General features: G+C 45.7%; 1 protein-coding gene across 1 annotated transcript; it reads right to left on the reverse strand.

Moving 5' to 3' along the window:
- Window positions 1-12,312: 12,312 nt before the first annotated feature.
- Window positions 12,313-13,204, reverse strand: LOC127311219 (oxalate oxidase GF-2.8). The gene has a single exon (XM_051341594.1). The coding sequence runs from the start codon at window positions 13,136-13,138 to the stop codon at window positions 12,443-12,445; it is 696 nt and encodes a 231-aa protein (XP_051197554.1). The 5' UTR covers window positions 13,139-13,204; the 3' UTR covers window positions 12,313-12,442.
- Window positions 13,205-14,831: the final 1,627 nt, after the last annotated feature.

A 14,831-nucleotide genomic window follows, 5' to 3' on the forward strand; every position in this document is an offset into this window, starting at 1 on the left:
TTGGTAATATATGTGTATGGTTCATTCGATCACTAAAGTCATCGTTGAATATGTGGGAGCCATTATGGATCTCCAGATCCCGCTATTGGTTATTGGTCGGAGTGAGTACTCAACCATGTCCGCATAGTTCTCGAACCGTAGGGTGACACACTTAAAGTTGGATGTTGAAATGGTAGTTCTTGAATTATGGAATGAAGTTCGAATATTTGTTCGGAGTCCCGGATGAGATCCCGGACATCACGAGGAGTTCCGGAATGGTCCGGAGAATAAGATTCATATATAGGATGTCATTTTATGTGAAATAAAATGTCGCGGAAGGTTCTATGGAAGGTTCTAGAAGGTTCTAGAAAAGTCCGGAAGAAACCACCAAGGAAGGTGGAGTCCACAAGGGACTCCACCTCCATGGCCGGCCAGCCCTAGTGGGGGTGGAGTCCCAAGTGGACTCCACCATAGGGGGCCGGCCACCCCCCCACAGGGGAGGTGGGAATCCCACCTTTGGGTGGGAGTCCTAGTTGGGCTAGGTTTGCCCCCTCCTATGGAAGGTTTTGGTTTCGGGTCTTATTCGAAGACTTGGACACCAACACTTGGGATCCACCTATATAATGAGGGGCCAAGGGAGGGGGCCGGCCACCCCAAGACCATAGCTTGGCCGCCCCCCTTGAGTGGCCGGCCACCCCCTCCCAAACCCTAGCTTTGCTCCTCCACTTCATATTGTCCGGTTTGCTTAGCGAAGCTCCGCCGGACTTCTACACCGCCACCGACACCACGCCGTCGTGCTGTCGGATTCAAGAGGAGCTACTACTTCCGCTGCCCGCTGGAACGGGGAGGTGGACGTCGTCTTCATCAACAACCGAACGTGTGACCGAGTACGGAGGTGCTGCCCGTTCGTGGCGCCGGAACCGATCGTGATCAAGATCTTCTACGCGCTTTTGCAAGCGGCAAGTGATCGTCTACCGCAGCAACAAGAGCCTCATCTTGTAGGCTTTGGAATCTCTTCAAGGGTGAGACTCGATACCCCCTCGTTGCTACCGTCTTCTAGATTGCATCTTGGCTTGGATTGCGTGTTCGCGGTAGGAAAATTTTTGTTTTCTATGCAACGTTATCCTACATCTATCATATATGTTGTTTATGTTCTTGCATGCTCTCCGTTGCTAGTAGAGGCTCTGGCCAAGTTGATACTTGTGACTCCAAGAGGGAGTATTTATGCTCGATAGTGGGTTCATGCCTCCATTAAATCTGGGACAGTGACAGAAAGTTCTAAGGTTGTGGATGTGCTGTTGCCACTAGGGATAAAACATCGATGCTTTGTCTAAGGATATTTGTGTTGATTACATTACGCACCATACTTAATGCAATTGTCTGTTGCTTGCAACTTAATACCGGAAGGGGTTCGGATGATAACCTGAAAGTGGATTTTTTAGGCATAGATGCATGCTGGATGCCGGTCTATGTACTTTGTCGTAATGCCCAATTAAATCTCATAGTACTCATCATGATATATGTATGTGCATTGTTATGCCTTCTTTATTTGTCAATTGCCAGACTGTAATTTGTTCACCCAACATGCTATTTATCTTATGGGAGAGACACCTCTAGTGAACTGTGGACTCCGGTCCATTCTTTTACATTAAATACAATCTACTGCAATACTTGTTCTACTGTTTTCTACAAACAATCATCATCCACACTATACATCTAATCCTTTGTTACAGCAAGCCGGTGAGATTGACAACCTCACTGTTTCGTTGGGGCAAAGTACTTTGGTTGTGTTGTGCAGGTTCCACGTTGGCGCCGGAATCCCTGGTGTTGCGCCGCACTACATCCCGTCACCAACAACCTTCAACGTGCTTCTTGGCTCCTCCTGGTTCGATAAACCTTGGTTTCTTTCTGAGGGAAAACTTGCTACTGTGTGCATCATACCTTCCTCCTGGGGTTCCCAACGAACGTGTGTGTTACACGCCATCAATGGACAGCATCGACGGGCTCGTCGGCGGCCCCAACAGCTGGAACAAGGACGGCCGCGCCCTGTTCTGGGGCGTTCCGGGGCGCACCCTCGACAACGTCATCCGCGGCATCCGCAACGGCGCTCCAAGGTTGGAGATGCCGTCGTCGCCGCCGCCGTCTCCTCAATGGCAGCCGAGGAGGACGACGTACTCGTCCTCCTCGCACTCTTCTTCCTCAGGACCGGCGCGATCGACGCCGTCCTCGTCGTACCGGTCGGCGCCCTACACCGTCCCCAAACGGGAGGTCAAGGAGGAGCCGGCGACGCCCGTCAACACGAGGCGTGGCGGCAGCGGCAGCCGGCGGCAGCAAGGGAGGCGCGGCGGCACCCTCCTCATCCCGAAGCCGGAGGTGAAGGAGGAGCCGGAGGAAGCGTCGCAGGCGGCGCTGCTGGCGGAGTATGAGCGGCAGCAGCGGCTCATCGCCAGCAGCGACGACCCCGAGGACTGCCCAGGGCAGCGAGCGGCGTTCTTGGCGTCCATGAACGACAAGGACGCCTGGAGGGGCGACCTGGACGCGGCGATCGCCATGTCCATCCGCGACTCCGGCAAGCCGCTGGTGGACCTCACCGACGACGGCGAGGTAGGACCAAGCGGCTTGGTGAAGGACGAGCCCGTCGACGAGCGCGTCAAGCAGGAGGTCGTCACCGACGACATGTACAACTTCCAGCAGTACTACGACGCCTCCGGCCGCCGCAAGTGGTTCTAGATTAGGTTTAGTTTAAATTTAGTCAAATCTCTTTAAATTTAAAATTTCCGAAATTTCGTTTGGGGGACGCGACTGGGGAGCAACGTCCCCCAAACGCAGCACGAACGAAACACGTCCCCCAAACGCTCAATCCGGCGCGGTTTGGGGGACTGTTTGGGGAACGCGGCTGGAGATGCTCTCACGGCGAGAGGTAGGAGGTTCAGATCTTTTCCGGCTGCACGGGACGCTAGAGAGCTTCGTTTTCCATGGAAGTGGATCTACATCACAACACTCAGCAGAACCACCGATCCACCTACAAAATCTATGAATCCCACGTCCATAGGCCCGGACCAAGGTTCATATCTCAGGATGATTGGCAGCAACGTCCTTTTCTCAACTTGCCGCCAATGAAGCGATCCTAATATGGGGAGTGAGGCAGCCAAACAAGATGCAAGATCCTATGATGTACAGGTTCATGTGTGTCGGATGATATCATCTCGGATCCCAACTCAAGGCTGCGGCCATACAGGTTATGCGACGGGTGATCTCTATCTCGATCACGCCTTTGAGCTAGCAGGTTATGTGGCGGACGGTCTCTACCCAATCACGGCTTCGAGCCAATCAATGTTATGTTTTTTTTTCGAAATGGGAGCACAGCCCCAGCCTCTGCATCGAAACGATGCACACGGCTTTTCACTTATTAATAGCAACACGAGTATCAAATATCAAGGTTTACAACTCATGGATCACAAAGGGTTGATACAAAGATCAGCCAACGAAATAAGAAAAACATGGCTCGCTTATGCATCATGGATACGTTTAGTATGCAGCCAACCACCATGGCTGAAGATAGCCCGTACAACCGCCATCAGCCGATTGCATCCAGTATCCAAAGGTTCCCGCTGCTCCGTGGGAAGAAGGTAGGACCACATGTGAATTGATGAAGCAGCCCTGTGTATAACCTGTAAGAAGTTTGGTTTTGCAACCCTGTTAAAAACAACATCATTACGGCAATTCCAGATCGCCCAAACTAAAGCACAAACCCCTACTCGAATGAGCGCCTTAGTTTTTTTTACCAATCCCATTTAACCAATTGCCAAACAGGTTAGTAATATTAGCGGGGGAAGGAATATTAAAAGTGAAATGAACCACCCTCCAAACAAGACGAGAGAACGAACAAGAAATAAACAAATGATCAATTGTTTCTTTAGATCCACAAAAAACACAATCCGTACACCCATTCCACCGTCTTTTTGCAAGGTTATCCTTGGTTAATAGCACCTTCTTATACAAGAACCACATGAAAATATTAATCTTCAGTGGTACCTTTATCCTCCAAATATTTTTTTTCAGGAAAACTGTATGCCCATTCAAGAAATCGGTATACATGGACTTTACCGAAAAAATCCCAGAAGTGTTTAAGTGCCATTTGAACTTATCCGGTTCATTAGTAAGAGATACATCCATAAGTCTACGGACTAAAACAATCCAAGTCTCCCATTTATCATGTGTGAGTGCACGAGTAAATCGTATATTCAGAGGTGCATAAGACATAACGTTTGATACTAAGACATTCTTAGATCGAGTAATATTATATAGAGATGGATATTGTTCAGAAAGAGGAGTATCACCTAGCCAAACATCTTCCCAAAATCGAGTACTATTACCATCTCCTACGATAAATGATCCTCGATGAAAGAATTCATCTTTCACCCCCATAATCCCCTTCCAAAAAGGAGAGTCGGCGGGTTTGGCTTGCACTTGTGAGAGCGTTTTACCTCGCAGGTACTTTTTTTTGCAGCAGCTCCTGCCACACGCCTTTTTCAGAAAGAAGTTTAAATAACCATTTGCTAAGTAAACATCTATTCTTTATGTCGAGTACCTCAATACCAAGACCCCCTTGATCTTTCGGTCTACAAATAATGTTCCATTTAGTTAATCTATATTTCTTTTTTATGTCATCACTTTGCCAGAAAAAGCGAGACCTATAGAAATCCAATCTTTTCCTTACCCCTTTGGGTATCTCAAAAAATGATAAAAGGAACATCGGAAGGCTAGTTAGAACAGAATTAATCAGGACAAGGCGGTCACCATAGGAAAGCATCTTTCCTAACCATGACGCCAGCTTCCTCTCGAAGCAATCTTTGACAGGCTTCCATTCTTTATTCAGCAACCTCCGATAATGGATGGGTATGCCGAGATATTTAAAAGGTAAAGACCCTACCTCACAACCAAATATTGTTCGATAATCATGCTCTACCTCCTTAGCCTTACCAAAGCAATAAATTTCGCTCTTATGAATTGTTCCCGCAATAGTTTATCTTTAAACCAGATAATTGTTCAAAGAAAGAAAGAATTAACTTCATATTTATAGATTTTTCTAAGCCATGTTCCATAAATAAAATAGTGTCATCCGCGTATTGAAGAATCGATATCCCACCCTCCCACCCTCCGCAAGGTGAGGTACCAACCCTCTGATTTGACCATCCTCTTTAGCTCTAGCTATAAGAACAACCAACATATCAGCCACGATATTGAACAAAATAGGTGACATAGGGTCACCCTGCCGAAGGCCCTTCAAGTTTTGAAAATAGTGTCCAATATCGTCATTGACTTTAATACCTACACTCCCTCCCTGAACAAAGCGTGCAACCCATTCACACCACTTTGGCGGAAAACCCTTCATACGTAAGACTTGTTGAAGAAAAGATCATTTAACCTTATCATACGCCTACAGATTATGTGACAAGTGATTTTATGAAATCGATCATGGCTTTATGCCTACAGGTTTTGTGTGTCATCCTTGATGGCACACATGGCTTTATGCCCTACAGGATATGTGACGGTTAATCATCATTCCCGAATGCGGCATTGCACCTACAGGTTGACGTGTCTCCCGGATATTTGACGGGTGTTCATCGCTCCTATCACGGCATTGTGCCTACAGGTCTTATGTGTCGCCCTTGATGGCACACGAGGTTTCGAACTACATGATACGTGAGGTGTTCATACAGGCTAAATTTGAGTCATCTTGTTCGTGCCCAATAAAATTTATTCACACGTCCTCACCGACGAGACGGGAATCGGTTTGTTCGTGGCCGATGATGCCGAACACTTACTTTAGAGGTGTATGAAGATTTTTGCAGATGAAACATGACATTGGTAGATTATGATCATAGACAAGGCCAAGCAAGCAGGTGGCACATAGCCTTTGATAAATTTTAATTAGCGGATACAAGCTCATTGTAACATCTGGTGTGCACAAATATTCTCATAGTGGATTTGGCCTACGTGCCACCGTGGGTTTTTACCCAATTTGGATTTTCCACGTTAAAAAGGTGTCTCATCCGTGTTGTACTTTCCCTATTCATTTTTCTAGGTATTCTATCGGATTTGTTAAGTTCAACAGGGTAACAACATGAGGGATAACGATGATGACTATCTTGATATCAGCATAATCAGAGTTATTTCATGGACCTAAGCCGATCTATGGATGTAATTCTGGAAAGTCTTTCGAGGCTCCGGGAATCAGGAACTTCACAATCGTCTTTGTCAGATGTATTCAGGCGCAGGTATAGAAAATACATTTGAAATGAGAATCTTTAAATTGTCGAGAGTCGATAAAGTACAAGTTTCCCATTTCTATGTGTTTGCAACCCTTTTATTCGTATACAACTGTATACTGGCACGCCCGCAATTAAAATGCCAATGCGGATAAATTTAAATATTTATCTCGCTAAAACACCGACGATGAAGACGGCGTCGTCGCAGGCGACGGCGAGCGTGCAGCTCTGCCACGGCCACGAGCTCAGCCTCCACCTCTACCAGACATGGCGTCGACTCTTGAGATGGTGGCGGCTAGGGTTGCGGAGAGAGGCGCTAGGGTTTGTGTGTGAGAGGGACGATGAGAGGCGGCCCTTTTTATAGGCCGGAGGGAGGCGGGGGAGCGGTGGCGCCCATTAACGGCGGCACGAAGAGCAAGGCGCGCGCGATGGGACGGTTCGCTGCGCGTCTGCGGAAACTGCACCGCCGCTGCGCTCCAATAACTCCCGTCGCGAGGTAGGCGACGGTTAGGTTAAAATTGAATGAGCCGCTGACGCGTCGGCCCCATCACTCCCCGCTGGTGTCGACTTTTGGGATGTGTGGCTGACAGGCGGCTCCCACGTCCAAAAATTTCAGCCTCGCGAGGCGCCGGCGCGCCCGAATCGCGCCCTTAGCGAATGAGCCGACATGGGGTTGCCGGCGATTCTATTGGGCTCGAAAATTGGCCGACGCCGTTAGGGGCGCGCCGGTGCAAGCTCATTTTCACTCCCGGCCTCCAAATTGCTATCGAGACTGCTATCGCAGGCGCCGGTGGAGATACGCTTAATGCAATTTCTTATCTTGAGTAGATGGACTGCGTCTGCCGAACAAAAATGGAAATCTAAACAGTTCGATTTTATCCGTTTGAATCGTGTCGTGGATAGAAATTGCGGCGGGCTCTGGCTGGCCATGCCAGCGTGTCCAGCGAGCTCTGGCCGTTTTGGCTACTTGGTCATAGATAACGAGTACATGTAAATAAAAAATAAAAAGATGGTACAAATTAAGATTTTCATTTAAATTTTGTTATATGTTATGAAAAACAACTGAATTTAAAATATGAGTAACCCTACTATCCTTCAGTCGGTGGGCACGACGGCCCATCTTCATTGTCGTTTTTTGCCTGAGGCATGCACTCACGCCCGGGCCGGTACCGGGTAGTCGACGGTGAGACCTAAGTATAGACGGCTCGCTGGATCATCGAGAACCGCCGCCTCATAGTGAACTTGGTGTTCATGGGAGTCGCTCACCATTTAACTCAAGGATCCTCTACCCAGCCTTCTCGGTAGGCAACCACTCGCGGGAGACCGCGATGCCTCGTTGGAGGAGCTCTTGCCAAGCTGCTCTAGGGTGCAGCGGCGTTCGTACGGTCGTGCACCAACTTGGAAGAGTCTGGTATTGTCGCACGGTTCGGATCGGCCACTGACTCCTGCTCCTCCTCAGCCATTTCGCATTTCGCATCTACCTGAGACTCCGCACCCTGGAGGATGGACTTCGCTACATCGGCCTCGCTGAGGCCTACATTGAAAAATTCTGATGGGCTACAACTCTAGCTCCGGCTCCGAAGACAGAGATGCAGGCGTCGTGCGGCCGGTTGCGGCCCAACATAGAGTAGGTTGTGGCCTTCCGGTGATGCATCCTCGCTACACGACAATGATACATTGGGGGAGTTTGGTGGTGCGAGCACGACGGAGGCCGGGTTTATAAAGGCTGACGCATTGGATGCAACCACGGAGCACGAAACCATTGGCATTGATGTAGGAGCCAACGTAGGAGTGCATGCGACACGGCCAAAGCGACAGCGGCACCAACGCAGGCGTCGGGCGGCGCTGATAGCTTTGGAGTGAGCCTACTTCCATTGATGATGTATTGAGGAAGAAGGTCGTTGGGCAGCTCCCATGCCTGCCCCCGGTCCACACGGGAGGACACGCGTGGTGTCCGCGCAAACGCATCCCTTTCCCAAATTTGATGGACTGATGGTCGCGCTGGACAGGTCGGTCTATTTAGGTCACCACGCTGGAGCATACGTAGACGGTCCGCCTGTTCGTACGGACCGACCCAGACAGGCCAGAATCCGATGGGTCGCCCCACTAGAATGCAACCGCAAGACGCAAAACACAAACAAAAAATATCCGTTTTGGTTTGTTTGGGTCAGAACACGGATACCAAAATGGCTGCTAGGGCTGGTTTGTCCGTTTGGATAGGATGGCCCAGTGACGTGACGTATTTTCTTGAATAACAATTTTATTGATAGAAAGTAAATTAGATAGTGCGAAAAAAGAAAAAAACTAAAAGTAAGTAAATTAGATAGTGCGAAAAAAGGAAAACTAAAAGTTGAACCCTAGGCTAACTAGGAGTAGATTAGATCACATAACTACATCTCAAAGGATTTTAAATTTATCATTTCCTTTTTGTTAGGAAAAATAACAAACATAAATTTCGATATATTGTTAAAAAAAGGCGCTAGGTTTTGGGAAACGGCTCTGGATTTACTTGTATGACAAGGTGCAAACAAGTAAACAAGATACAAGTAGTAAAATGTGTAAATGATAGAGGTGACCAAAAGTGAAGCACACGGAGACACAAGAGTTGATTATCATAGTTTCATACTTTTGAGGGGAAGTATGTCTATGTTGGAGGGGTGTGGCGCCACGAATGCCAACTAACGATACAAATGCATTATCCTATTCTCCGGTGATCAAATCACAACCGTTATGCCCCGCTCCACTTAGGTCCTTCAAATGGAAAACCGAAACCTTTACACATAGCTTGGGGCATACATCCACAACTGAATTAGAGGCTCCCAAGTGATGGCTACGAAGCTTTACTCAAAGAACTAGCTTGGGCCAACCTCTTCCTTCTAATGTTCTAAAGAACCCAAGAGTACCAAGATTCACAAAGATTTGAGCGGTGGTAAATTAATTTTTTTTGGTGGGATTGTAGATCTAGAGCTTCTCCTTCACTCTTCAAAGAATCGAGGTGTTTGGGTGGCTAGGGGAGAAGATCTAGAAGATTTACTAGGTGTAGTAATGTTGGAGAGATAGGTAGGTTGTCAAGGCTGCAAGGAGGAAGAATACCTCTTTTTATAATTGGGGACGAAATGTAGTCGTCGGAAAAGAGGAGTAGTTTTTTACACTCCCGTACTGGCCGGCTGGGCCAGGCCAGCCCGAATGAGCCCCTTGTTATTTAATATGGGAAAGAATAAATCTTGAACTAGTGAAGGAAATTTGTAATAAATATAATGGAATTTATAAGAAGGACCACACTAAACATTTGAGTAAATTTGAATAAAGATATGAGCACCTTTAAATGGAGAATATGGACACCAACACACTCAAAGGCAAATTTATAGTTTACGCGAGAACATTATGAGTGGATTCAAAACCAACCTAGAGGCAACTTAAGATCTTGGCTTAAAGACTTTCAATTTCTCTTTATATCCTATTAACCTCTAGCATATCTTATAAACAAGATGGACAAAGCAATCTGTACTATCCACACCCACCTGGGTTGGCAACCCAGTTACTGACGCGTAAATTCCTCCGTGAGAATGTGTAATTCCAAGCATTTTGCCTCACAATTCTCCACCCAAGTACAAGGACTGAAAATAAACTTGATTTCGCCTCACTTACCAACTGGCCTGAAGAAGAATAATATTCATGAAGTATTTGCTGGAGAGTTCTTGCATTTGAGATATCAGCTTGCATGAAGATAAATGGGTCATGAGCAAATAAGAGATGTGGCACTGCCGGTGCTGCACGACAAACCTTGACGCCCTTCAAAGAACCATTATCTTCCGCGCACGGCAGTAAGCTAGTTAGGTCCTCTGCACATAAAGCGTGCCATCTCATATATATAGCCAGATTACAAGGTTACTTATACAAGACAATAACCGATTGGTTGAGATATGGACAACTAGATTAGCCACTACTCCACCGGGAAATACCAGGATGCACCCGGGTGTAGGTGCACCTGTTTTCTCTAATGTTGAAAAAATTTGCAAAAAATCTCAAAACATTTGAAATAATTATTTTCATGTACATATTCTATTGATACTTGTGTAAGTTTTCACAGAAAACTACACTTTTGTGTAGCCTACATAAAAATGGCAAAATGTCCAAATGACACTATAATGATTGGTTGTGTGCTGTTCACGGTAATAGGAAATCCCATTTTCACATTTATGTGTAGGTCACACATGGTCATTTTTTTATGCCAAAATCTGCATAAATAAGTATCAACATTTGATATACATGTGTGTATTATTTCAAATTTTTCTGAAACTTTGAAATAGATTTTTTTTTTGGAATTTTCATCATAGGGTGCACGTGCACCTGGGTTCATATCCTCCACGTCCTGACTCCACCGCACCTACAGTTCACTTCACTTGTTGTAGATAGAAGGGAGAATTAAACGTTTTTCCCTAAGAATTCGATACAAATCCTCGAGCCACTTTTATAGGGAAAAATCACGCTCCCTACATCACATCATATTTGGAGTCCCAACACATTGGCATAGTACGGTTGTGTTGCCATCAAGAAGTATTTTCTAGTGCCGTTGCCGGGATTTTTTTTTTGTTTTATTGCAATCTTGCCGAGGAGAGTTGGAGCAATAACTTGCTGCCATCTAAGCTGGGAAGGTCTACATCTCTACCTTGACTTCGTTGTAAGATCTCTCTATCCATCCTTTAGACTTGTTCTTTTTTTTCATTTTTGTTATTTTTCTTGCCTTTGTTTTTGTGTGTGTTTTGCTTGATACCCCCTCCTTCCTAAGATGTAAGGTGTCTAAAGATTAGTCAAAAGTCAACATTTTTTTTAAGTTTGACTAAGTTTATACACAAAAATATAAACATTTACAGTACCGAATCAACATGAATAGATTCACCATAAAATATATTTTCTTAATATGTCCATTCGATATTGTAGATGTTATATTTTTCTAAATATTTGGTCAAAGTTAGTAAAGTTTGACTTTTGATCATTCCTTAGATGTCTTACATTTTGGGACGGAGGGAGTAGTAAGAAAATGAAAACCCCCTAAATATTGGTGTAACTATTCTCGTTTGTTATTTAATATGGGAAACAATAGTAAGTTTATGCATGGTCAAGGTTATGAATTAAATCTTGACGTAGTAAAGGAAATTTGTTTGACTAGGTCTGATGGAATCTATACGAAGGAACCCACTATTTGAGTAAATTTGATAAAATATATGAGCTACTTGAAATGAAGAATATGGACATCTCAACACACTCAAGGAAAAAAATATTTTCTTAGGGTTTGCTCGAGAACCTTATGGGTGGATAAAAACCAACCTAGAGGCAACCTAACATCTTGGTTTACTATTAAAGTTTCTTTTATGGAGAAGTTGGGATTATCTACGGTTATGGCCCATAGTAGGAACCTAGCTCTATTGTTTAAGCAAAAAAGAAAATGAAACTCTTACTGAAGCTTGGGAAATGCTTACCACATCTATTTATGCACGTGATCATGGATACAAAGGTTGGATTATAATGCATCGTTTTTATAATGGGCTTCACAACAATTTTATTGTTTTCTCGATACTGAAGTTGGTAGGTCAGTTATGGAGATGATAGCGTCTGAAGCTTACTCCCAATTGGAAGGTTTGTTAAATTTGTGTTCGAAATGTGTCGGTCCGTCGGAGATGCCATGAGGCCCGTCAGGCTTTTCCTCTATTCATGCTGGGTTTGGGCAATTTCTAGCGGGATTTTTTCTGTCCTTTATTTTGCGAAAACGTGCACATATCTATTGATAAACATCCGTAGTTGGTATTTTGGATGGCTGGTAGAACTGAGATTTGAATCTGATCGACCCAAATTTGGTATAAAATTCATTGTCAAACCAAAGAGCCGAAATTGAATTCAAGCTCGCCTTCGTTTCTGGATTGGATTGGTATTTGACCTGGATTCAATTCCCTGCACCAGAATGCCTAGATCCGAAGGAACATTTTGAAGTAGCCTGTAAGTATTTATTCCGCTTAATGCGCGACAGAGTACAAGTACAGTCCTCGCATTGGCCCTAGCGTCAGAACTCAGAACGGCGAGATTATTCAATCTTATTAGAACAGGACGATACCTTCACCAGAAGCTTAATCAGCTATGCATACAACTTCTGGGGCAAGCACGCATGCACATACATCGAACTGAATTAATACAGATTATTCCACGGTCCTAGGAATGAAGTAAGACCCGCTGGCGAAGTTAGACTTGAGAAGCTCCACCACGGAGGCGTTCACCCGGAGCGCCCTGGTGAGCACCAGCGTCGGGATGGGCGGGTTTGAGCCTACGAGTGATACTGGCACGAAGACGATGCCGGGGTTCTGGCTGTTAAAGGAGACGAACATGGAGGCCTCTTCCGCGCCGACGTTGTACTGGAAGTGCATGAGGCCACGCGGGATGAGGAACGTCCCCCCGGCGCGCACCACCTTGGAGTAGAGCCTCTCCCCGGATTCGAAGCTGCCGATGATGCCGACGAGGAGCTCGCCTCTCGTCACCATGCCGATCTCGCTGGCGCGAGGGTGGACGTGCGGCGGGTTGATTCCGCCCGGCGCGAAGTCGACGCGGTTCATGGAGATGCCCTGCGTGTTGGTGCCGGGGAACCCCTGCACGTCCAGCCGTGTCACGGCGGAGCCGTTCGGGGTGGACGTGTTGCCGGCCGTGGCGAGCCTGGACGAGAAGAGGAAGTCGTCGCCGGCCTCCGATGTGGGCACGCATGGGTACCCGTTCACCGAGACCTCGCTGTCGAGGTCGGCCACGCAGAAGTCCTGGAGAGGGTCTGGATCGGCGGCGAGGATGGATGGAGCGAGGAACATCATGGTGAAGAGGCCAGCCGTTAGGGTTTTGGAGCGCGCCATTGGGGAGCTCCTCACTATATCTCCAACAATATATCTTAGCGAATGTATACGGTAGTTGTAGTTGTAGCTAGCTGTTGTGGAATGAGTAAGTTTGTGAGCAACGGAGCCCTTTATATAGGGCGGGATCCAGTCAGTGCATGCATGGAGCTAGTTCTTCCGTCTGTCTCTATCGTCACTCGTCACTACATGCATGTGCTTTCATGTCTGAACACCCGTCAAAGGGTGAATTATTACACATTGTGAAATAGATGGAGCTCGGAGTGAGTTACCTAAACGTATATCATTGGCGGCAAGACGACGAGAGATGTCACCTTGTGATAGAAATGGAGCTCAGAGTGAGTTACCTGAACGCTCGTCATCTTAGAGATGTCACCTTGTGATAGAAATGGAGCTGGGCTTAAGGTCAGCAGTCATGGGCTCATGGCCAAACCGTCTGCAAACGAACGGGACGGGACCTACAAAGAGACACGAAGTTTATTTCAAGTTTTCAACTAGCAAAGCATGCGCAGCGGCACCTCGTGAGTGTTGTGTGCACTTTTTTTTTCCCCAAGCGATCCACTCAGAGATCGATTTTTATTATCATTGATAACGAAAAACATTGTTAGGAGTCTTAGTTATATTTACAGCCAAAACAATAGAATTGGGATCAACCTTAACATCTACTGACACTCTGCCAGAGCCAAAAGCGACATCTCCCGGGCACGATCGCAAACCGGCAAGAAACTAGAGCTACGACAAGTTGTGTGCACTTTTGTGGGTAGAAGTTATAAAGATGTGTGTTTTGGAAAGAAACTGATCGATATAGATCACTGAATAGAGGGTTATTATATCTCAATCATGTTGTAAAGTTGCTCGATTATGGACCTTCAGATGTTTTTTTCAACATCGGCAGAATTTATAAGAAACCTCCATGGCATGACAATTGGGTCTTAACTAGAGTATTCATCGTTTTTTCAGAAGCATAGATACATATACACAATACATATAGTACAATGCTAAACAATAAGTGAACATCTAATCAATTAGAGATATTTGAGCTCATATGCCTACGATAAAATTAAAGGTTCCTGCTCCAAAATCAAATACATTGAAAGCTGAGAGCGTTGTGTATTTACAACGTAGCATACAACGTGACGATTTCAGGTCTTGTGTGTATAAGCTTAGGGGAGGAGGGTGTGAGCATTCTCCACATGAAAAATTAAACACATAGTGGACCGTTGGACTCCGTGTCTATGTTCCTTGCCACAATACCGCCAAATGTAGTTAACTAGGGGAAAGATCTCTTTGCCGTACATGGGCTCACGGCAAAGATTTGTCGCACGGCAACGCCGTTTTTACCCGTAGTGGTTAGGGTGTAGTAGGCTTAATTGGTAACTGTAGTTGTTCAAAGAATTAAAAAAAAAAGGTAATTGGAAGGTAAGATGCACTCTTGTCTTTAGGTTAAAAAAAAAGCTCACATAGGACGCTTGCTAGCTAGTATGACCGTCACGTAACCTGGATCATACAAGATAGATATAAGATTGAACACATTAAGTTAACCTGTATACGTGTAGGCACCGTAGAGTTTTGATATAGTGTATGCATATGCATATGTATATAGTTTTAAGGATGTCTACTAGGCTATAGGTGAATATTTGAGTCAAGGCTGGGAGTTTTGATATAGTATTATAGTATATGCATATGTATATAGTTT

Source organism: Lolium perenne, chromosome 7, assembly GCF_019359855.2.
Source record: "Lolium perenne isolate Kyuss_39 chromosome 7, Kyuss_2.0, whole genome shotgun sequence".
Taxonomy (NCBI): domain Eukaryota; kingdom Viridiplantae; phylum Streptophyta; class Magnoliopsida; order Poales; family Poaceae; genus Lolium; species Lolium perenne.